Source organism: Hemiscyllium ocellatum, chromosome 7 (assembly GCF_020745735.1).
Source record: "Hemiscyllium ocellatum isolate sHemOce1 chromosome 7, sHemOce1.pat.X.cur, whole genome shotgun sequence".
NCBI classification, from domain to species: domain Eukaryota; kingdom Metazoa; phylum Chordata; class Chondrichthyes; order Orectolobiformes; family Hemiscylliidae; genus Hemiscyllium; species Hemiscyllium ocellatum.
In genome coordinates, this window is record NC_083407.1 from 99,590,179 (window position 1) to 99,616,085 (window position 25,907).

General features: G+C 40.9%; 1 protein-coding gene across 2 annotated transcripts; it reads right to left on the reverse strand.

Moving 5' to 3' along the window:
* Window positions 1-758: 758 nt before the first annotated feature.
* LOC132817238 (pituitary tumor-transforming gene 1 protein-interacting protein-like) lies at window positions 759-25,530 on the reverse strand. 2 transcript variants are annotated; one of them, XM_060827582.1, is made up of 8 exons: window positions 25,455-25,530; window positions 21,998-22,134; window positions 17,045-17,103; window positions 15,299-15,407; window positions 6,635-6,740; window positions 4,699-4,764; window positions 2,814-2,860; window positions 759-1,648 (listed from the first exon to the last, which is right to left on the reverse strand). In XM_060827582.1, the coding sequence occupies exons 2-8, from the start codon at window positions 22,089-22,091 to the stop codon at window positions 1,602-1,604; spliced, it is 528 nt and encodes a 175-aa protein (XP_060683565.1). In that variant the 5' UTR covers window positions 22,092-22,134; window positions 25,455-25,530; the 3' UTR covers window positions 759-1,601. The 2 variants fall into 2 exon arrangements, with proteins under 2 accessions (XP_060683565.1, XP_060683566.1); XM_060827583.1 differs by having other exon boundaries at window positions 25,459-25,528.
* Window positions 25,531-25,907: the final 377 nt, after the last annotated feature.

Below are 25,907 nucleotides of genomic sequence, written 5' to 3' on the forward strand. Positions count from 1 at the left end.
CCATAGAAAAGAGTAAACTGTACTATACTAATAAACAGTTTTCACAACTCTTCACTTAGAAGCTTTATAAGTTTAATTTGTCTTTGTCATAACTCATCATTCTACTATTAACAAAAAATAGCCAGTTTTATTACTCACCGCAATCGATTTTTTGGTTTGAATGTTTAAAAATCGCATACTACAGCTACAAATGTAGGCAATGTCAAAGAATGAATTGCAAAGAGATTTGTAATTTCATCTGATCTATAAAGTAGCCCTGTGCAGAGAGAAGACGGATTACCACCTCACTCAAAGAACAACCCTTTTACTTGAATTCAAATATTTCCTATAAAAAGGTTGGATCCATAATGACTGTTAGACCTAATGAAATATTCTTGAAGAAAAACTATTTCAGCCAGGCTCTAATAGAACCCCAATATCTTCACTATACTGCTTGATAAGTTACTGGATGCCTCTCACCAATCCTAATTACCATGACTCATATTGAAACTTAAATCAGCTTTGAAATCATTTGGTGGCTATTTTTTGAAGCCATTTTGTGGGAGACACCTTGTGACACAGTGATGTCCCACTATAGCGATAACAAGCATGGGGGTCACAACCAGTTCCTCTTTTGCCAACTCAAATGGGAATAACATTTGTTTTCTCTTCTGTCTGTGAGTGAACTGTGCTTTTGCTAACCATGATTTCAGCCTTCTCCCAGATCTACGGGCACACCATGACACATACAGCTCAAAATTTAAAATCCAGTTTCCATGTTCTTTTAAATTATTTTTTAATAGAATTCAGCAGTTAAAAAATTTCGCAGCTTTCCCACAGGCAATAAAGCAACATGACACCAATATATGTTGGTATTTCTACAGAGTGCAACGAAATAGAAATCATCATAAACATGGCCTCTTCGAGAGCTCAAACAAAATTCTACTAAAAACAGAAAGGCACTGGTTGGAGTCCCCATCCATTAGGAAATGCAGCATTTTCAACTTCTTGCACTCTTTGGTTTATAAGTGACTGTACAAAAAGAATTTTCGCAGATCCATCGACATTGTTTATCTGCAGAAGCTGTTGATCAGCTGGATCCAAGGCATGGATAAAAATATCTACTCCATCTTGCATTGTACGTGGATTGTAAAGGGGCAAGACATTGAATGGCACAGGCTTTGCTCTGGAATTGGACATCCATCCTACCAGAAACATCCAACTAAGTGATTTAAATGAGCTTTTCTTTTACACTGAGTTCGTTCTAGTTGAGAAGAACTAATTTAGGGTGTCTAGAAACAGTGGCTTGGTCCATCTACAACACTTGCTTGAAATTGCTGGTGCCAATCTCCCCAGTGTAAATACTAGAATCTTCGAGTTACAGGATTAGAAATTACACCAAAGATTAAATACTATCTGATCCAGAATTTGACAAGTTAAAAACAAAAGCTCCTCTTCCCAGAGAAGAAAATCAAACATAGACCTGGTTTGATTTCATTGCTTCTGGGGCTTTAGGAGGGAAGAGGTTAGTTAAGTATAATATATAATTAAAGACTGAGCTATCTGAATACTAATCATTTGGATTTTCTTTGTTTGGAGCAGAGTTGTTTACATTACTCGCATTAGTTGTTTTCAAATTTGGAGTAAGAATTTGGTTCCTTGAACAGACCTGGAATAAAAGCAAAAATCAAAAGTTAAGATTAGCCAACCTTGCATATTTTAGTCAGTCAAGATGCACTTTCACTTGTGAATGGGCTCCCTCAATGGGTGCATACAGTGGGCCATGATACAGTTTCACATGTGAATGGGCAATGGCCATGGCACTCAAAGTATTAGCAGGTGGTACATTCTGCCCAATTAAAATGACAAGTCCAAGATTTCCTGACTGGCACTGCCACTCAAGCTTGTACAATTGTAATAGAACAGTGCCTGTCTTTGTACATGACTACCAATCTTTCAGTTGAAAGAGTTGCATGTCTTAGATATAGTTCAGCCCACTTTGCTCTCCAGGTGGCCTACACAGACTCCCAGCTATATTCTCTTCTTTTCCAACCGTAACCACTTGCAGCTACGTTTACCTTCCTCAGGGAGTTTGGTCCCAGTCTGAGGCCCAATTGCCATCTGTATAAGATATTCAAGTTAACCTTTCAATTGCATTACCTCGTCGATAAAAAGGGGACAGAGTACAGCATTACAAATGTGCTACAGCTCTATTCAATCCAATCTAAAAGTTTTGGAGCTTTGATGGTTAGGTGTAGAATGGAATGAACTCAACTTCCAAAGTGTAACTGAATCCATTACAACATTAGAACTAATGAGTTGGAGATGCTGGTGTGATTTTAATTTTGTACACCCAACACCAGGTTATAGTCCAACAGGTTTAATTGGAAGCACACTAGTTTTCGGAGCATCACTCCATCAGGTAATAGCCCTGGTTCTACCACCTGATGAAGGAGCGATGCTCCGAAAGCTAGTGTGCTTCCAAATATACCTGTTGGACTATAACCTGGTGTTGTGAGATTTTTAACATTAGAACTAGATATGCAGAAGCTAGATAAGTACATGAGGGAGAATGGTATTGAATGGAAGTTTATGCAGAGAGAGGGTAAGATGAAATATAAAAGGGAGAGGTTCACATGGAACATTAAGGCCAGAGCAGCTGAGCCCAATAGCCTGTATCTCTGCTGTAAAATCCAAAATTACTCTAGTTATTGCACCCACTGCTGCCAAATATCAGGATTTAATGACTGTTCCAAACCAAGGACAGCACAGCGTGGTTGAGCATTTTGTTGATGGAAGCACTGAAAAACAATTGCAAAACAAGCTCTCCTCACCATATTTCTTCCGGATTTCATCATGGCGGACTTTCATTTCATTTTTCCTGAAATATAAACAAAAGGAAAAGTGAAACAATCCCAAGTGATTGGACCCAAGAGCTTCACCATAGCAACATAGTCATAAGTGTCACAGATGTACAGCACGGAAACAAACCCTTTGGTCCAACTCATCCAGGCTGACCAGATATTCTAGATTAATCTAGTCCCATTTGCCAGCGTTTGGTCTGCATTCCTCAAAATCCTTCCTATTCATATACTATTCACATGTTTTTTAAATGTACCAGCCTCCACCACTTCCTCCGACAGCTCATTCCATATATGCACCACCCTCTTAAAAAGTTGTTCTTTCGGTCCTTTTTAAATCTTTCCCCTCTCACCTTAAACCTACGCCCTCCAGTTTTGGATCCCCCCACAAGGGAAAAGACCTCATCTATTTACCCTATCCATGCCCCTCATGATTTTATCAACTTCCAGAAGGACACCCCTCAGCCTCCTACGCTCCAGGGAAAACAGCCCCAGCCTATTCAGCCTCCCCCTATAGCTCAAGTCCTTCAACCCCTGCAACATCCTTGTAAATCTTTTCTGAATCTTTTCAAGTTTTACAACATCCTTCCTATAGCAGGGAGACCAGAATTGCATGCACCATTCTAAAAGTGGCCTAGCAATTATCCCATACAGCCGCAATATGACCTCCCAGCTCCTATAGTCAATGCACTGACCAAAGGCAAGAAATACCAAACACCTTCTTCACCATTCTATGAGACTCCACTTTCAAAGAACTAAACTTGCACTCCAAGGTCTTTGTTCAGCAACGTTCCCCAGACCTTTACCATTAAAAGCGTACAAGTCCTGCCCTGATTTGCCTTTCCAAAATGCAGCATCTTGCATTTATTTAAATTAAATTTCACCTGCCACTCCTCAGCCCACTAGCCCATCTGATCAAGATCCCAACGTACTCCGAGGTAACCTTCATTGTTGTCCACTACACTTCCAATTTTGCTGCCATTTTCAAACTTACTAACTATACTTCTTATTTAAATGACTTGGATGTGAGCACAAGTGTTGAAAAGTAATGGACCTAGCACCAATCCCTGTGGCGCTCCACTAGTCACAGGCTTCCATTCTGAAAAACCTCCACCACCATCTACCTTTGAGCCCGTTCGGTCTAAGTGGCTAGTTCTCCCTGTATTCCATGTGTTCCAACCTTGCTAACCAGTCTACCAAGAAGAATCTTAAAGCCTTACTGAGGTCAATATACATTTGTGTCCACTGCTCTGCCTTAAATCAACCCTCTTTGATACTTCAAAAAAAAACTCAATCAAGTTTTTGATACATGATTTCCCACACACTAAACCATGTTGACTATCCCTAATTCTTAGGGTACGATAAAAGGTCAGCGCTACATGGAGAGCCAAAGGTCCTGTATTGTTCTGTGTTCTAACCAGTCCTTCCCTTTCAAAATAACATGAGATTCCATAGCAGTGTGCAGATGGAGGAGTTTTATTGTCACTTATTGCATTGTCAACTCTCTGCAGTCTATGCCCAAGATTTGCTGTGCTACTTTAGAAACCTTGGGTAATAGAGCAGATGTTAAGCTTTGCAAACAGCGAGGACGAAGGTAGTTATCGCTAGAAAGGGAGAATCTGTCATGCAAGCAGTGAGGCCTTTTGGGTAAGCATATCAGGTAGTGAACACACCCCAGAACAGTGGAGATGTTTAGTCAAACTTGCAGAGAATTGATGATACATGCAGGGCCCGGTGAATGAAGTACATGGGTTCATCACACGAACAGATTTACATGCTTGAAAAGTTGGCCAAAAAGAAGTGATCCGCCTCAAACAATGACCAGCTACTTGTTTTATTCCACCTTTCTGTTCCCTACCTTTCTTCTTGCCGCATCCTCCTCTGCTCTTTTTCTCTTTCCATCTTCTGATCTATGCTGTTGTTTCTAAAAAGAAAATCAAAGAAATATGATTTAAAGAGAGAGGCATGCCTCAACAACAGTTCGAGACATATTAAAACATTCATTTTTAACTCATTTAGTTCAACATAAATACTCTTTGGGAATCTTCTTACCAAACATAAAAGAGATGCTGATACTGGGAGTTGGAAATTGGACCGCAAAAGGCTGGAAGAACATACGGAAGCCCAGATATCAGAGCAAGGATGTAAAAGTAGCTCCAAACGATGGTATTCTACCCATCTTTCATATTTGGAGAGAGATAGAAGCAGCAAGGCTACCCAAAACAGACTTCACCTCCTGATGCTGCTTGGCTTGGTATGTTCTTCCAACCTACCATCTTTCATACTGTGCCTTATGCCTGGAGATCATTCTTGTTCCACTTCACAAAATAAAATATGTTACCAGACTGACCATGTATGTTGTTCAGACTGAAGTCTTCCAGCATGATGTGATAACTTAGGCCAGTGCTCGAAGGAGACCATCATTAGGTCAATATAAGTAATATGTTCCACGAAAACAAATTGCCAATAAAATAGCAATTTCTGTGGGGTGGTGCAACTCTACAATTTGCACCCTTCCTCAATTCCTGGAATGATCCAGAAACCAGGACTAATGATCTGCAGATGGGTATAATTATGTAATTTAAAAAATTGATATTAGTAGCGACCAGAGTAGTATCACCCTAATAGAAAAATCCAGCTGGTTCATTACAAATTTGCGGCCCTTACCCTGTCAGGTTTCTGTGTGTCTCAGACCCACAGCAATATATCTAAATTTTACATACCCTTTGAAATAGCTTGGCAAGTCAGTGAAACCCACAGTGAGAAAAGACTAATTCCATTCAAGGCAACAGCTGGCTACCATCTTCTCAATGATAATTAGACTCACAATAAGTGTTGGTCTTTACAAAAACAACTTGTGAATGGATTTTTAAAAAGAAAAACGTGCTTATCCTTTCAACTGGACGAACCAATTAACCAACGTTTCTATACCACCCTTAAAGTAGTAAAGCATCTCAAACCACTTCCCAGAATTATAATAAACCAAAATCGGACATTAAGCCACAAATTAGTATAACGGATGTCCAAAGGTTTGGTCAAAGTTGGTTTCAGGGAGTGTCTTCATATAGGTAGAAAGATAGAGAAGTGCAAATGGGAATTCCAAGATGATAGCAAGGACCCAAGGGTATAGCAATTACATTCAGGGATACTCAAGGGGCTTCCCCATAGCCATTCTATTCAGGTCTAAGTATTTGGTAAGTTTCAAATCAGATCTTCTTCCACCCCACCCCACCCCACCTCCCTAGTGAACTGCATGTTGTGCCCTTATCTGCATCTTTTACTTACCAAATTTCCTTAATATGCATCTGATTTTGTTTAACCATTCCGGTTGATAGAGAGTTTCACATTCTCTGCACTCTCCAGATAAAGAAACTTTTATTGAATTCTTTGTTGGATTGATTAATAATTCCTTCATATTTAAGCCCCTTTCGTTTGAAATTCTGTACAAATTGAAATCTCTTTAACAATTCCCTCTGTAATATTAAAAATGTCAATCAGGTCACATCCTGGTCTTCTTTTTTCCATTGGGAAAAAAAGGCCAACATGTTCACCCCTCAATGCTTTGAACAGAGCTAAAATTTTAATATAAATTTATTTTATCAACTAGCATATCTACATTGAACAAAAACATTCTCAGTTTTATTCCTTTCAAAGAGGAACATTAAAGTGTGAACTGAAAAGTCAGATGTCCTGTAACACAGTGATAGATGCAGCAAGTCAATGAGCTAAGATGAAAGCCCATATGATTCAGTGCTGGCTCACTCTGGGCTTTAGATAAAAGACCAAACACTCACTTCTTGTTTTTGCGACTCCTGCAACAGCAATAGCAGCAGATACACAGCGACAAGATAAGAACTCCACCAACCACTGACATAGCAATGATTAAAGCTTCAAAATTCACTGCAGAGAGAGAGAGAAAAAAAAAGGGTTTTGTTTAATATTCAGGACATTTGAAATATATATTTTATTCAACCTTTAAACAAGATTCTGGAAAAATCAGAAGTGAACAGCTCTCAGAGTAAATTTTCCCCTCCTTGCCACCCACTAACATAGCTGATGCAAGGGGCACAAATCACCTCACTTCAGGTGTCTGAGGAGTGCAGTGGCTCAGAAAACTCAATCCTTAATATAAATTCAAAAACCTGTTAAGGAAAGCTGGCGAAAGGGGGCAGACAAAACAAGCTCTAATATCTCAACTGGGAAATCCAGCTCAGTTAAAACAAAGTGAAACAATAAAAGAAAGGCTTGAGTGAGTTGTTACAGGGCTCATTCACACAAGATTATCTTTAAGCCCTACAATTTCAGTAGGTTGCACATAGGTCTACTGTTCGGCTCCAAGCCAAATCCGGTGACACTTGATGGAACAGAGTCTTATCCTGCCATTAGCTATGTTCAGATTTCTGCTATGGATAATTGCACTTTCAACCGCTCTCCTTGAAGTCCCCCCTTTACCCACCATTCCTTTCTGAAGAAGTTGATTTGCACAGGGGCATGATCCCACTGACCCCAAAAACAAAAAAAAGAAAAGAAAGGTCCTTCACATCATGAGGTGGATCAAAAACACACCCCAACATAGCCAAACTGGGAGTTCTCAAATATCACTGGAGCCACACTGATTTGACGAGTTGTGATTTTGGGAACTGTGTTGAGTTGGTGCATCCCCAAACTATTCAAGATCTTGCCTTCCTCCTGCACCTCCCCACCAGTTTGTTTCCTTTGATTCTACACTAACAACTGTTCTAAAGTTTAGCTAATTGCAAATTTTATACACAGCTGTGTATAAAAAAAAGCTACACCTCATTTATGTCTGCATTTTTAATTTTCATTTTAACCAAATAACTATGTCAGGAACTGTGAAAAATAAGCAACCTGGACTAACAGTGAAAACAGAATTTTCATAGACCGCAGAGAATAAGCACACAAAGCTAAGAATTTTCATTGCTTATCTTAAGTATGCAGTAACAAGTAAACCGCATGCTACAGGAAACAACCTGCATTTTTCACAAGTATGAATTGAACAATGCAATGTTTTATAATAATTACCAGGCATAAAGTAGGCAGTACCAATCAAAACTTTAAGTTGCTACATTCATTTGCCAGTTGAGGTTGACCAAGAATAGGAGTAAATCTTTTAGGGGTTGTCTTAAACTTCGAATGGAATTCAACCTCTCCCATGAGAAACTTCTTTTGGCCCTTTATTTTCTATCTTGCAATTGCTTCTTTCTTTGTGAACAATTAGCTTCCTATGAAACCAACTTCAGAACTTTTGGTCGTGTTTCATTTTAAAGTTATCAAGACAGCTAAATGCGAGACCGATAGGATCCTTGGTGTTCAGTGTGATTTCTTTAGAGCAAAGGGGAAGTTGCATCCTGTGTTCATATTGCTACATTAGAAAAGAAAGCATCAAGTTCTAAAAGAGAATCATCACCACATGGAGTCTGATTTTGGCAATGTTAACTTTTAAAATCAATGCACAGATGCAATTTGTTGAGGTTTGAACTGGCAAAATGTAGGAATACTTCTGAAGTAAGTTGCCCTTGGTGACAGAACCGGTTCTCATAAATGTGCATTGGATCAGCTTTAAAGATCAAGGAAGAACATGTTTGTAATATATCATTTGGCTTTTTCTGCTTGGTAGCATTATTTTCATACCTTAAAATGTTAATGATGCTGCATTCCAAGTACCCAATACACCCAGTCTACTTGCTTCTAAAATCTGAATGCTGCCTGATTTCAGCACACTTTACAATTCTTTCACATAGCTAGCTAAGCAACAGATTAGCAAAGTGCCTTCTCCCTGAAGGTGTAGGGGTGTGCGCATGTATGGAGACATAGGATTTACACCTTTGTTATCCAGGCTCACATGTGCACCAAGAAACAAGTGGAGAAATAGTTCAATTACCTACCTCTCAAATTTAGAAGCATTAATTATATTTAGACTAGTTATGCTCACTTGATTATCAAATTAACAATTAAAAACCCCAGTTTAAATTCTGAATATTTATTTTTCCACTCTACTATTCTCATCAACCAAACAACCATCTTTAGATGCTTCAATGACTTTCCCTCCATCATTAAATCAGAAATGGGGGCGTTCACCAATGATGGTACTGAAAATTGCACAATTTCATTCCTCACTCAAAATACTGAATAACATATGCCCAAACCTGGATCATATTTGCCATGTGCTGATAAATGGCAAGTAATATTAGCACCACAAAGTGCCAAGCAATGACCATCACCCCATGACATTCAGTGGCATAACCATCCCTAAACCCTCCCCTTATCAATAATCATGCAAGTTACTCTTGACCAAAAACTGAACTGGATGAGCCATATGTGTGCTGTGGTTACAAAAGCATAGGCTAGGAATCTTTTAGCAAGTCACTTACCTCCTGACTCTCCAAAGCCTGTCCACCATCTACAAGTTACAAGTCACAAATGTGATGGGATACTCAACTTTTCTGGAGGAGTGCAGCTCCAACACTCATGAAGCTTGATACCATCCAGAACATTTAACCTGCTTCATTGGCTCCACCTCCCAAATATTCAGTCACTTCAAAAAGATGCTAAGTAGCAGCAGCATGTAATGTCTACAGAATGCACTATAGAAATTCATGAAGGCTCTTTAGAAAAGACTTTCCAGACCTATGGCCATTGCCTTGAGAAAGACAGGGTAGCAACTATGTTGAAATCCCCAAATACAACTCACTAGCCATTCCTGCACTGTCACCATACCAAAATCATGGTGTTCCCTCCCTAGTGAACCTCCCAAGTGCACCTACACCAAATGGACTACAGTAGTTCAAGGAGGCAGCTCACTACCACCTTCTGAAGGGCAACTAGGAATGGACAATGCTGCCTGAACAAGTGATGGCCATATCCAAACGAGTGAATAAAAAAAAAAATCCAGTACCATCACCTCTCAGCAGCCTATATAAACATTCCAGATGTATTCTCCCAATCTTTAACTCAATTGTGGTTAAAAGGGAGGTGCCATGTTTCGACTAAGATGATTATTAAACTAAAGCCTTCATTGCCTTCTTGGGGATACTGGAAAGATTCCAGAGTGTTAGGAGAGTACTCTCTAGTGTTCCACCCAATACTCCTCTCAACCAAAACCAAAATGCGATTATCCAGTTGAACTGTGGTTTGTAGGAGGTTATTCTGCACAAATCAGCAGCCACGTTCCCTTATTGTTGTCCGTTCAATAAACTAAGGTGATTGGTTGTAAGTGCCCCCAAAATTTAAAAGATCATAAATAAATTCAAGACTTTAATTTGCAACTTTGCAAGTAGCTTGGTATCTGTGGATAAGGAGACCTGTACTAAGGTCGCAATAGTACAACTGCAATAAATTATAGCTTATGATTAACAAATAATTGTTATGAAACTATCCATATGCACACATTATGCCACATAGGAAAGAATACAGAATGTCAAACAGTGTTCATGTAAGTTTCTGCTGATTGTCCTGAAAAGACTGGAACCGTTTGCTGGTGTAATGCAAATTATTGGAGAATGGCAAAAATGATTCAGTCGAGATACATGGCTGATAAAAAGACTGAGTAAATTATATATAGTCAGTAGTGGAGTTGATGTACTGCATCCATTTGCACTTGGTGATTCATAATAAAATGGTTTTGTGAAGGGCTTTGGAATTAGAATTTATGAATTCTTATGTTCATATTTTCATCAGCTGATGTTGATTTTGTCTTTTCTCCTGGGATCAACCACTCTTGGATCTCTGCTGACTTCCCTTTGAATCATTACTAGATGAGTGCGCATATCATCTTCCCTCACTTACCATTTCTACAGCTCCCCAATCTCCAGAAAAAAAAGCCAAAAATTGGAATTCAATTGAATTCGTAATAAAAACGCTAAATGTCATGCATTATGACTGAAGTCCAAGAAATAATTGCAGATCAATAGGGAATTCCAAGAGATTAGACAGCCACTGCTCAAGTTGCAAAAATAATAAACTAAGCAGCAACACAGGAGCGATTAGAGCATCAATGCTGGAATGAAGCAAGGCCCTCGAATTGACACTTTTCAGTCATCCCATAACAATGAACATTTAACACAAAGGTTTCCTTTTCCTCAAAGGACAAGTTCTTCGCCCAATTGCAATGCTACATCTCACTTCCCCATAACCACAGGTGAAAATATGTGTGCCAGGACGAAGCTCACTTACAAATCCGTTCTGAAAAATGAAGAGTTTTAAGAAACTCTGATCAAAAACAAGGGGAGTCCTGCAATCCTTGCAGTTCTGCCTTTTGTGAATTGGAGCTCTTGGTTGCATTGTTAAACACTAAACATTTGTGCAATGAGAACATTGGCAATATCTCTCTTCTACAGCAGTAGCAGATTTAGATTTGCTCCTCCCCCATCACTCCACAAATCATCCAAGGATAACACATTAGGTCTCAGGTGGAAACTCAATATGACATTGTTCAGCAGGCAGCTGTAGCAGAAAAGTTTTAGGCTATGACTCAAGTAATTTCTGAGAGAGAATGGGTCATTTTAACACCACTGCTTAGGAAGAACATCACATCAGATCTTTTCCCCTCTGGTGCCCATATACAAACATTTCAGAGATTACCAAAGATTAAGAGTTTGAGGTGAAGTGCAACATCTGATCTGACATTAATCCTACATCAGTTAGCTTGCACATGGAATCAAGGACAGAACCTAAAATATCCCCCATTACTGAACAAAACATAAATGTGTCCTAAATTCTAAAGTGTGTGCGCAGCTGTGTGGGGAAAGTTTCTCCAGCTCCTAGGGAGGGAATGGATTCTGTGGTAATGCCTCTTGCAGTAGAGGCAGGAGCCAGAGACAATAGCTTTGATCCTGACCAAAGGTGAACCGGAGGAAGCTAAATGTTACACCGAATTTCAAAAATATCTAGTTGGCAACACTGAAATGGAGAAGAGCCAGAACTGGGTAGCATAAGCAAGCAGGCAGAAGTTGTTATTATGGACAAAATTGCCTTCGGGATATAATTGATGTGAGAAAGCAAAAGGGTCTCAGCATAACTCCTTCGAGAACATGAATGTTAAGGTATGCGGTGAAAGGAAATGCCACTAGTGGAATCACGTTGATTGCATTCGGATAGCTAGGGATGAAACCAAACCATGAGAAGTCCACTAAATGGCAGATAACATTAGTGAAGATATTAAAAGCTGTAGTGAGGCCGATGAACACCCCAAACATGGAGAAATTCATTTGAGATTTTAGTTCGAGCCATTTAAGTATCACGGTGGCCAGAAAACAAACTGAAAAGATTTAGATAAGCAGCTGTCGGAAAGGGGAAATTTTAGGCAGGAAGTCTGGAGGGGAAAACAATTTACATGGTCAGCTACCATTGAAAGAAAGTGAAATTAGATAGTCGACACTTTAATTGGAATAATGTCAAGAGTGCTATAGGTGGGTCTCATGAACAACTTGAACTTAGAGAGAGGTGAGAGGAACTAGACAATAATGAGAGATCAACACAGACATCTACTATAAGCCAACTGACTCCCACAGCTATCTGGAATACACCTCCTCCCACCCTGCCCCCTGTAAGAACTCCATCCCATATTCCCAATTCCTTTGTCTCCGCCGCATCTGCTCCCAGGAGAACCAGTTCCAACACCGCACAGCCCAGATGGCCTCCTTCTTCAAGGACTGCAGATTCCCCCCAAACGTGATCGACGATGCCCTCCACCGCATCTCCTCCACTTCCTGCTCCTCCACCCTTGAGCGCCGCTCCTCCAACTGCCACCAAGACAGAACCCCACTGGTTCTCACCTACCACCCCAACTTCCGTATTCAACGCATCATCCGCCGTCATTTCCGCCACCTCCAAACGGACCCCACCACCAGGGATATATTTCCCTCCCCTCCCCTATCAGCGTTCCGCAAAGACCACTCGCTTCGTGACTCCCTCGTCAGGTCCACACCCCCCACCAACCCAACCTCCACTCCCGGCACCTTCCCCTGCAACCGCAGGAAGTGTAAAACTTGCGCTCACACCTCCTCCCTCACTTCCCTCCAAGGCCCCAAGGGATCCTTCCATATCCGCCACAAGTTCACCTGCACCTCCACACACATCATCTTTTGCATCCGCTGCATCCGATGTGGCCTCCTCTATATTGGGGAGACAGGTCGCTTACTTGCGGAACGCTTCAGAGAACACCTCAGGGACACCCGGACCAACCAACCCAACCACCCCGTGGCTCAACACTTCAACTCCTCCTCCCACTCCACCAAGGACATGCAGGTCCTTGGACTCCTCCACCGGCAAAACATAACAACATGACAGCTGGAGGAGGAGCGCCTTATCTTCCGCCTGGGAACCCTCCAACCACAAGGGATGAACTCAGATTTCTCCAGTTTCCTCATTTCCCCTCCCCCCACCTTGTCTCAGTCGGTTCCCTCAACTCAGCACCGCCCCCCTAACCTGCAATCTTCTTCCTGACCTCTCCGCCCCCACCCCACTCCAGCCTATCACCCTCACCTTGACCTCCTTCCACCTATCACATCTCCATCGCCCCTCCCCCAAGTCCCTCCTCCCTACCTTTTATCTTAGCCTGCTTGGCACACTCTCCTCATTCCTGATGAAGGGCTTATGCCCGAAACGTCGAATTTCCTATTCCCTGGATGCTGCCTAACCTGCTGTGCTTTAACCAGCAACACATTTTCAACAATAATGACAGATCAGGTCATTGCTAAGCAGCAGAGACAACTAAACAAGCAATCTCAATCTTTATGCACAAGGTGTTCCTTACTCTAGTTATTGGAAAGGGAAGGTGGAGCAGAAGCGAATGTCTTAAAGAGATATTTGGCAATGGAAAAGTGTTCTACGTTAGTGTCCTCTACAGAAGCTGGTAATTACAACCAATAGTTCGCAATATAAAAGCTGTTCAGTTCTGGTGACCAAACCAGTTGAACCTTCTGGATACAAGTCTGTGTCCTTTGGATTTGCAGATACTAAAGACAGGGGCCACATTGGTGAACTTCAAGTTGGTTGGGAGAGAATAGTTTTTTTTCCTGCAAAGGGAAATGCAATGACAAGGTGAGGCAATGGTTGAATTAATCCACAGCAGAAGTAGTGACAAGACAATGGCTGGACAGTTTTCAGATTTGAAATGCAATTGGAGAGAGGGGAAAGAATAAAGAAAATTTGCTTCCTGTTGGCAAATCCAGAAGGAAATAGGTCAGAGGGATGTGGATGGCAAAAACTCTTGAAGTTCACCTGATTAATAATCAGGACTTTGGATTTAAATGGGCAACATCAGATACTGGCAATGGAGTATGAGAACTTGGCATCAAGAAACTTACGAAGATCAGGGGGTTAGTAATATCAGAGGAGTGTGGGAAAAGGCAAGTCAGGATAGCTATTGATTTAACCAAGTCTGAAGGATTTGCTAAATGGAGGCCAAGGGAAGAAAGGGCAGAATATTTTGCATTGAGAAAGTGATAATGGTGCTGAGTCTATTTTTGTTTGTCATTTATATAAAATGATTTGGATGCAAATACAGGAAGCAAGGTTAGTAGACTTGCCGATGACACCAAAGTTGGTGGTATAATAGATGGTGTGGAAGGTAATCCAAGATTACAAAGGGATCTTGATCAATTAGACCCATGGGCTGAGTGGCAAGTGAGTTTAATTTAGATAAATGCAAAGTGTTGCTTTTGGTATGATAAACAAAGACAGGACTTACATAGTTAATGGTAGGGCCTGAGGGAGCGTTTCAAAACAGAGACCTAGTGATTCAGGTATATAGCTTATTGACAGTTGCGTCACAGGTAGACAGAGTGGTAAAGAGGCCTTCGTTGCTCAGATCTTGGAGTATCGGAGTTATGACATCATGTTGCAGGTCTCCAGGTCTTTGGTAAAGCCACTTTTGGAGTACTGTGTACAGTTCCAGTCACCCTGCTACAGGAAGATTATTATTAAACTGGAGAAGAAGAAGAAGAAGAGATTTATAAAAAGATGTCACCAGCACTGGAGAATTGTTATAAACAGAGGCAGGGACTCTTTTCTCCCCCCTGGAGCATAGGAGGTTGACGGGTGACCTTATAGAGGTTTATAAAAACATGACGGAGGTAGATAAGGCAAATAGTAAAAATCTTTTCCCTAGGGTTGGGGAATTCAAAACTAGAGGGCAAAATTTTAAAGGTGCGAGGAGAAAGATTTGACAGACCTGGCTTATATGTGGAAAGAACTGCCAGAGGAAGTGGTAGACGCAGGTACAGTTACAACTGTTGGAGAGGTACAGGAATAGGAAAGGTTTTGAGGGATATGGGCCAAACACAGGCAGATGGCCTAATTTAGTTTGGAAAACTTACTCAGCATGGACAAGTTGGCCTGAAGGGTCTGTTTCCACACTGTACGATTCTATAAACCTATGTAATAGTGAAGAAGCATTTCAAAAGACTGACAAGAGTGATAAATTCTTGGTCACTTACCCCAACAGACACCCCATCGTGCTTCAGACAGTGGACACAACTTCTTTGGTGGAAGGATTGTCCTCACTGGGTAGTCAACACATTTTTTGTTGGCATTACACCAGAGACACTGTAAGATTCAATTAAGCTAGTTAAAATCTATGCACACACAGTACTGGCATCAATGAACCTAGAGACTAAGTATTTGCACAAGAAAACTCAGCACCCCTCTGCTCTGAAACTGGAAAGCCTGTTCATGACAAGTTGTGGTGTATGAGCTTCCCGACTTAAAAGCCTACTGATCACGTTGTGTTGCTAAGCATTCTGGGTAAGAAAATAGCTGCTCAGACTTTGTATCCAACCAAATTCACTGAAGCTTCATTTCCCCTTGTTGGGATGCAGCCTACATAGCAAGTCATTGAGGAGGATGATGATATAAAATTTTGGTTGGAGATCAGGTTTGCTTTACTCAATAGCTGTTATTTTACATTGGATGAAAACAGGGATATCTCACTGCACTTGGAACACTATCAAATTTTGTTGTTGTACTGTGAACTGCTTTATGCTCGGTTTTACAAAAAAAAAGGAGGTACTGAAGAGATTTGAGAATATCAGAATTGAATGGTCACAGCTTCAGGAAAATTGAACAAGCTGGGGCTCTTTCCTCAGGAAGAGGAAAAGAAAAGATTGACCCGAAAGGAGTTTCTAAAATTAGAGATATAGAGAATGCCTTTCCAATTCTAAAGGTCAAATCTAGAGATCAGAAATCAAAGGTAGTCACACAAATTTAAAAAAAATTCAAGAGAAATTTCTTTGCCTAGAGGATGGAGGTGTAGAGCTTGTTACCACCCTAGGGAATAGCTGAGATGAATAACATATGTTTAAAAGGCAGCTAAACACATGGGAGAAAAGAATAGAAGGGTCTATTGATAGCATTGGATTAAGTCAATGGAGTGGGAGAACACTTGGTGGAAAATAAATACTAGCAAGGACTAATTGAGCCAAATGAACAGTTTCCATCTTATAAATTCTCTGTAATACACATGAAGCAGCACTGTGTACATACTGCTAACAAAGTACGAGATGAACACATGCCAGGGCGGTTCTGAAATATTACAGATTTCTCAACACGAGCACCAATATTGATTCTGTTACAAATGCTGAATGTCAGGTTTTAGTCAGAAAAGACTTACCCTCATCAGTTTAAAACTTGTCCAGCTTTGCAAATGGCAAGAGACCTTTAGTAGCATAAGCAGTTAAACCACAATGCATTATCATTTCTGCTGTACTCCCACAAGTACAGTGGGAGACTGGAGTAAAATTACTTATTTAAAAAAGACCAAAAGAATGAGGAATTGAGACATTCTTAGAAGGGGACTACTGAAAGACCACAAAGATGCACCACTGCAATTGAATGAGTCACTGACAAGTAAATCTTTAATTGAAAATTTGGATAAACATTTCAAAGAGAGGAATATGCAAGGTTTGGGGAGAGACAGCAAGGCAGTGTAATCAGTTTTAGACTGTTCTACAGACACAGTAGACAAATATAGCCCATGGCATAAAAATTTGTGGATCAATGGTAATTGTGCTCAGATTGCACCCTCAACTGCTCTAGGCCAGTACTTAATTGCCACTCGCACCTCCTCCCACCTCAGCCTGATGACACACCCTTCCAGCCCTGTATCCCTGCAGACGTGTGCTTGATATCACATCCATTAGACAAAGTACGCAACGGGAATGCAATTAATCAATCATGGTACTCACGGAAACATTTCTCAGACATTGCTCACAATTGATGTTGCTGGAATCACTACAACCTGAACCTGAAAAAAGACATACATATTTAACTGCACTTTTTAAAAGAAATTCAGAATAGAGGACCTGCCTCATTTGCAAAGGATTAAGCCAACAATTAACCTATTTCTTCTCCTCAACCCATGGACATGTCTATTCCCCGTAAATGCATCTTCAAACATTAACCATCTATGGTCATACCTTGCTTTCTTACCAGATTCTTTTGCTCATTCATGGAATTTGGGCATTGCTGGCAAGGCTACCATTTACCTTAAGATAACAGTGAGCCTTCAACAGACACGAGTGGACTAAATGGGTGTTTAGTACAATCTGGCAGTTCCACACTCAGCACCACAGACTTTATTTTAATCACCTTAACAGAATTAAAATTAAAATTTGGGAAGTCTGTTTTAAATCAGCAAAATGGAGAGACTTGTGTGTTATCAAATGGTAACTGGGACACCAAAAAAACAACCTGCATTTTTTCTCTTCTTCCCCTTTTGCCCAGACATTCAATTTATGTATCAATGCATTCATTCACAGTTGTTTACTGGAAAGAAACACTCCAGAATAAATCCTGAAGAATTTTACTTTTAGTTGCGCAATGAAACTAAACTTGAAGAGTTCAGGAACTGAGACAGCTGCATACAACATTACAAAAGTCTAAGATTGAGATTAGAGGTTTGTCACTTCCAATAATCAATCCAGTATCAGCTGTGATGGATCGGATCGAATTGAACTGAACGGCATGTGTACCGAGGCAGTGAAAAGCTTTGTCTTGCGAGCAATACAGACAGATCAGTTAAGTAGCACAGATAAGTAAATATGCAGCTGAGAAAAAAGTGTTGCAGTGCTTTTTGAGGAGGGGGGGGGGGAAAAAGAGTTGCCTTTCAGGTGATACAGTAAACCAAAGCCCAGTCAGTCCCCTCAAATGGACATTGCCGACCTCATGGCACTATTCTGAAGTCATCTCTAGCATGGAGGATTACTATTTATCCCACAACAAACACCAGAAGATCAAATAATCCAACCAACCATTATCCTGTAATTGATTATGGATCATTGTTGTGTGCAAACTGGTTGCTGTTTCCTACATTATATTAATCACCATGCTTCAAGAGGGCTTCATTTCACTGCACAGCTCTTTAGGACTCGGTTTTGATTTTGACAATTCGTAATCACTGAGGATTGATTGCACAATTACTGGGAAACACAAGAATGTCATCTGACCAGAAAAACTTGTAAAAGGAATCAGTGCAGTTTGCAACAGCAACCCAGTCATAGTTGCGCACACATAATTATCAAATTTCTTTGTAAGTTCCTTATGGCAGTAGGGGGAAAGAGAGGAGAACCCAGAGTCATACAGCATGGAAACAGACCCTTCGGTCCAATTTGTCCACGATGAACAGATATCTCAATCTAATCTAGTCCCATTTGCCAACAATTGGCCCCATATCCCTTTAAACCCTTTCTTTTCATATATCTATCCAGATGCCTTTTAAATACTATAACTGTATTACAGTCTTCACTGTTGTTTCCTCTGGCAGCTTGGTCCATATGTTCACCTCCCTCTGCCTGAAAAAGTTATCCCTCAGGTCCTATTTAGTTCTAGTTCTGTACTATCCCACCAAAGGAAAAATGACCTTGGCTGCTCACCCTATCCATGCCCCTCATGATTTTATAAGCCTTTATGAAAGCAATTGTGCCAAACACCTACTTCACTACCCTGACTACTCGCTACTCCACTTTAAGGAACTATGCACCTGCACTCCTGAGTCTCTGTTCAGCAACACCAACCAGGGCCTTGCCATTAACTGTGGTCCTGCCCTGGTTTGATTTAACAAAACTCAACATCTCACATTTATCAAAATTAAGCTCCATCTACCATTTCTCAGTCCAATGTCCCATGTGATCAAGACCCCATTGTACTCATGACTTTTTTTACTGTCCACTACCCCACCTACTTTGGTGTCATCTGCAAACTTACAAACCATGTCTCCTATATTCACATTCAAATCATTTGTATAAATGACAAAAGGCAGTGGACCCAACACCGATCTTTGTGGACCACCGGTTACAGGCCTCCAGTCTGAAAAACTATCTTCAACCACCCCACCCTGCCTCCACCACCATCTTCAAACCAATTTGATCTAACCTCACTAGCCAGTCTACCACGTAGAACCTTGAACACTTTAGTGAATTCCACACAGACAATATCTAACGCGAGAGTGAGGTGGGCACATCAGCAGGGTAAACACGAATCAGGGAAACAGACCTGCTGGACAAGTGAAAGACAGGGATAATACACTAAAAGAGGGGCAAGAGAAGGTCAGGGAGGCATGCCAACAAAGCAAGAGAGTGAGTATGTGGGGGTGTCACATTAACAGAACGGGAGGGCAAATCAATACAGCAAGCAAAAGAGATTGAGAGCCCATCAACAGTATGAGCAGGGAGACAGCGGGGGTTCCACGCCAATGAAGTGTGAGGGCATGTCAAAACAGTGACAAGAAGCCCATTAATAGAGCTACCTGAAAGTGTGGGATTAGGATATTGAGCTCAAGAATCAGCCAGGATCGTAATGAATGGTGGAGCTGGCTTAAGCAGTAAAATGGTCTACTCCCACTCCTATCTTCTACACTTGCATGTCGACAGAAGGCATCAAATTAACAGATCGAGTCATAGCGTGAGAAGGCAGACCAATGTGATATGCAAGAGTCAGCAAGGCAGGCAAGAAACATGGAGCCAAGAGGACATGAGAGTGAGAGCGAGAGCAGGGTAAGAATAGAAACATACATTGAAATAAAGTTGACATATAATCGGATTGGAATGGGTTTAGACTTAATATGATATTCTCTATTCAGCCACATTTGCACAAGAATTAAGACCTTCAAGAAAAACCTACAACACTAAATACTCTAAACACTAAAAAGTAAGTAACAATACCCAAACAAAATCAACAAAACAATAAACAAAAAAATGTACATCTGGCCTGAAGCAGAATGGCATCGCTGAAATCAAACACCAATGTTTTTGAAAGTTCCACATCCTACAAAATAAATTCTACAACATGATCTATAAAAAAAATGAGATTATATACTTTAAAAGTTATGCAATCAGGACTGAACACATTTGTTGAACACATCAAAATTAGTCTAATAGTCTCTCTGCATCATAATTTCCTACCAAGAGCTAACTCTAGAACCAGTGAGAATAGAAGTTATAGACTAGTGAACATATTGCACTCTTAGAAAGGTCACATTTGGATACAGCACACCCAGTAACTTAAACAAACAGGGGCATGACAATTTCTAAATATCAAGTATGAGGGGAAAACGTTAAATTACACAAGTTATGCTAATGCAAAATGAGAACAGTGAGAAATTGAATTCAGAGAGATCTGTGCAGACATTCTATGTTCACTCACTAGTTTTATGTAAATTTACAATATTCTATTTCTAAAACATATGCACTATATGAAGCCTTTGGTCATCAAAAGCAGCTACTCATATTCCGATGAGCCCAAATCAAATTTCTCAGCTTCACATGGACTTGCAAAAATTACACACTATGTTAAGCCAACTCTTGAGATCCAACAGACAAAATCTTAAAGATGTGTTGTATGAAATGGAACTTGACAACAATCTAGTAGTAAAAAGGTGCAGAGGAAAAGTAGCAGACCCATAATGTTAACATTACAACTGGTGATGCAACGATTCAACTAGATTCAAAATGTTGTTCCTTTAGTGAATGCGGTATTCTGCTCAAATAACAACAAATTAATCAATGGTGCCATGTGGAATATCATATGTACCCAAGTAACAGTCAATATTATACAACAGTCAACACCCACCTTTGGCCTAAAATACCAATTTCTCATATTCAGACCGAAACCTGACTCTTAGCCAAAAAAAAAAATTTTTTACTCCTCATCCAGGTGCAAACTTACTTGACTCAAATCATAGAATAATACATTATTGAAGGCAACTGGTCAGTATCTCATGTCTACACAGATACCTTTTACACAACCTTTGGAAGGTGCAGGTGTCAGGAATGGTATCCAATCAGTCAAACTCTGACAGTGAAGCAATAAGAGACCACAAACTTCAAACTCTCCAGGATGCTGGTCATAGAATCACATAGGAGAAAGTGAGGACTGCAGATGCTGGAAAAGCACAGCAGATCAGGCAGCATCTGAGGAGCAGGAGAATCAATGCTTTGGGCAAGGGCCTTTTCCAGCACCACACTCTTGACAAGAGTCACATAGCACAGAACAGATCCTTCAGCCCATCAAGTCTACACAAACCTATACACACCATTCATATTTTTCAACACTTGGCTCATAGCCTTGCTCATCCACATAGCTTTTATAAAAGGTTGTGAGGATTCCTGTCTCTACTGTCTTCCCAGGTACCCCCAACCCTTTGTGTGAAGAAAAATGTTCCTCTAATCTGCTCTAAACCACCTGCCCTTCACCTTATAATTACATTCCTTCAACTAAGGGGAATAGCTATTACCTATCTACCCAGTCAGCCCCTCAATCAGGTTTTTCCTCAGCCTTCTCTGTTCCAAAGGAAGCAACCTTAGTCTATCCAGCCTCTCTTCATTGTTAAAGTGATCCAATATAGGCAACATCCTGGTGAATGTCCTCCACACTCCCTCCAGTGCAATCACACCTTTCCTAAAGTATGATCATGAAAAAAAAAACCAACCCCTTGTTTATTGACAAAAAGCTTATCTTATAAAACACTGACATGGACTGTAATTTGGAGATACAGCAAAGTAGCAGATATTATTTAGCATATACAGTCAGATCTTGGTTTAAAAACAAGTGCGATGAATATAACAGAGCAAGAGTGTGTGCGTGCACGTGTACCTATATAAATGTAGGTATGAGAGATCAACCAATTAAACTACACATCTTACCTGAACTTGGGATAGGTGTAATTTGGCCTAACACGCCAAGGTTCAATCCAAGAAGAATTCCAAGAATTCCTGGCAACCAAATCCTGAGTTTCATCTTGTTATCCAGCTGTGAATTCTCAACACAGCAACCTCAAGACCTATCATTCCAAAAGCAGAAGTCAAGATCAAGAATTCTATACAAAAAAAATCTAAAAGAACATGAACACAAAGTAACAACTACACAAGGAATTCTAAATCAAAGGCCTCAAGCCTCACTCAATTTAGGTTGACAACTGAGAATAATGTTAAGTGATTGTTAAGGAGATATAATAAACTCAGGCCTCTTCATCCTAGGTTGCCTTTATTTCACAAACCGTAGCTTTGTCTTCTGTTCCCAGGTCCTAAGCTTGGGATTTCACCCTGGTTGCCAACATATCTTTCTGCTTTTTTTAAAAAAAAACATCCTCCTTAAAATCATATGACAAAGTTTTGGTCTATGTCCAATTCTGTCCAACATTGCTCCTGCACAGTGCCTTGGGAAGGAGTGTGTTAAGGGACTTTTACAAATAGCCAGTTAAACAACATATAACTTGTATGTCTATCATATTTGACCAAAACAATAGTTTATTGCTCAAAGTATTTGAAGTATCCAGAGAGCAAGATTACGTTTTTAAATAAAGTTTGCTCCCGTAGATTACTGCTACTTCGTAAATGTTTATATTCTTTCCACTGCATTCTAAGTGAACATGCATTATGTAATTTCAAAAGGCATAATGTATTTTCCTGCATTTAATTGACTCCAACTTATTTTAACAAGTTCACACAGAATATTATTTGTGCAAATTAGAAGTGTATAAAGGCCTTGGCAGAAATAATGAAAGGATTTTTTTTTAGAAAGATAGTACTTGCCATGTCAATACACTCACTGATGATTCAAACGAATAATAAAAAAATCTCAAAGCCTAATACAGTTACTGAACCAAACAAGAGATCCTAATTTGGACACAGCAGGCTCCCATTAACAATAATGATGATCAAATACAGTAGTCTGTTTTAAGCATTGGATGAAATATAAATATTAGCCAGGAGACTGAGGATAACTCCCAAGTTCTGCATCATAATAGCAAGTGTAATCTGCACAGATCCAACAGAACATGACAGCCTTGGTTTAACATTTTGACTAAAAAAAACAGCACCACGGTGTACTATTCCATTTATTTTGCAATCAAGTGACTGGGTGGAGTTCAAACTTGACTCAAACTGAAAATATCACTTACTAAACACAAGATAACATTGCAAGAATAACCACATTATAAGGCAGCTCGATTGAGACACCACAGCAATATCAATTTTAAGGAAACAGGCCAATCACCACGTTCAGCAGGTAACTGGATAAACACTGAAGTAAATAGGTTGCTCTCCTGTTTACTAATTGTGCCTTCTAACTGGAAAGATCACCTCCACAATTAAATCAACAAGAAACCATTCAACCACGATATGCTATTGAAATGGTCGTACCCTCAAAAACACTCAAAGAAATGGTTTGATACCCAACAAACTAATTCTAAGCTGTTGTTAAATACCTCTTCAAGTTAAAGCACAACACTGAATTAACATTAACTGAAAAAAAAACCTTCCTTGTGCCCTCAGCTTTTGAATTATACTTACAGCTCCCCATAAAGATCAAGAAAAACCAAGTCAAACACAACCCCAAGGTCAGACACACTTGCTCTGAACTCTCAATCCCAAGGAAACCTCTACCTCTGCCTTTTGACACACTCACTCTATCCTAATCACCACCTACTTACACTCCCTCACTCTCCCCAAAATTCCACATCAACCTCCCCAACACCTAGATCTCCAAAGCTGCCTATGACTCTCATGCCCCAGCTTCCCAAGATCTTCCTACCCACCCCTCCACAAATTCTCTTTATTCCACCTATGTATCTCCCTTGGGTGCCACACTGATACTTGATCACTGGGTGCTTTTTCTCTAGATCCTCATGTCTGCCTTTCTCTCTTCCCCCTATCCAACAGATCCTTCTTGGTCTCCTGGGTTACTTTCTCCTTATGTAATTATTTATATTTCACTCAGTGCATGTTTATATATTTCTCTACCACCTTCACTGTTGTATATTGTCCAACTTTTACATTTTCACTCTTGGTTTACATAAATTATAGTCCTCATTTCTTCCTGCTCATATTTACATGCAATCCCTCCCCACCCTTGTATATTTATATATTTCTCTCCAGCCTACTCTTCACTTCTTCCCCCTCAGTGTGTATTATCATCTCCATCATCACACCTACTCAGAACATTATTGTATTGCATACCATTCTCTGTCTGCTCCATCACCCTGGACACCATATTGCACACACTATATTTGACTGTTAAGTCTCCCATATACATTACTCTATGCACAAATATATTACTCACTGTCCCACTCCTGTCCTTTTTCAATTCACTTACATACACACAATCCCTCTCCCAACAAACAGCCCATGCCCATACACTAACCCTCCCCACCCACCCACCAACAAACAAACAGCCCATGCCCGTACACTAACCCTCCCCACCCACCCACCAACAAACAAACAGCCCATGCCCGTACACTAACCCTCCCCACCCACCCACCAACAAACAAACAGCCCATGCCCGTACACTAACCCTCCCCACCCACCCACCAACAAACAAACAGCCCATGCCCGTACACTAACCCTCCCCACCCACCCACCAACAAACAAACAGCCCATGCCCGTACACTAACCCTCCCCACCCACCCACCAACAAACAAACAGCCCATGCCCGTACACTAACCCTCCCCACCCACCCACCAACAAACAAACAGCCCATGCCCGTACACTAACCCTCCCCACCCACCCACCAACAAACAAACAGCCCATGCCCGTACACTAACCCTCCCCACCCACCCACCAACAAACAAACAGCCCATGCCCGTACACTAACCCTCCCCACCCACCCACCAACAAACAAACAGCCCATGCCCATACACTAACCCTCCCCACCCACCCACCCACAGCCCGTGCCTTTACACTAACCCTTCCCTCCCCCTAGTCTGTATCAGTACAACACCCTCAATCCCAGCCTATATGAATGTATCACCCTGTGGTTCACATCTACACATTTCCCCATCTCATGTTATACTTTTACATTACCCCCACTCCTGCACATCTACACACTGGCCCCTCTTGTGCCTATATCTACACCCCCATTCCCTCTCAATACACTTACCCCACCCCCAGGTCTATGTTTATAGATTACTCCCAGCCCCCCCCTTCCCTAATCCGCTCCATATTTACACACCACCCCCTCTCCCTCCCCCCTGCCCCGCTCCGACCTACTTCTTACACACTCCCTATAAACACATTACAGCTTCCCACGGTATATATATATATATATATATATATATCATATCTATACATATATGCCCAGATATATAACATATCTATACATTACCCACTCTGACGCACTCCTGCCCCCAGCTTGCTCAACAACAACGGAAGCCGCGCGAGCATTTACGTCATTCCGTGGCGCACGCGCAAGTCGCCAATGGGCGGGTCCGCGCCTGAGGTGGTGGAGGAGGAGGGGGGGGCCGAGGGGAAGCGCGCGCATGCGCATTCGCGGGGGAGCCTGTGGAGTGCCAGTGTCTGGGGCCAATGCCCTGACTGAGGAAATCCTGTTGTTGGGATCAGGTGGATCTGTTTCCCCTTTTACAGAGAGAGAAAAAAAACTGACATTTGGTGAAAGCTTTTCACCTTGCACTCTTCAGGACTATTGGCAAGAAAACCATTTTGAAAGAAAAAACAGCATTTATAACAAATGAGGGTTGTTACCATGACACTGGTCAATAGATCTGAGCCTTTGGAGAATGTACCATTTATGAATGATTAGCATTTATCTTTCCCACTA

Excerpts from the sequence above, each read along its gene's own strand:
- LOC132817238 (XM_060827582.1), bottom strand. The coding sequence starts at position 22,091 with ATGAAACTCAGGATTTGGTTGCCAGGAATTCTTGGAATTCTTCTTGGA. Across the intron at positions 4,765-6,634 it reads AGGAGTCGCAAAAACAAGAA|AAACAACAGCATAGATCAGA; the intron begins GTGAGTGTTTGG and ends TTTTCTTTTTAG. Across the intron at positions 1,649-2,813 it reads TGAAATCCGGAAGAAATATG|GTCTGTTCAAGGAACCAAAT; the intron begins GTGAGGAGAGCT and ends CTTTTATTCCAG.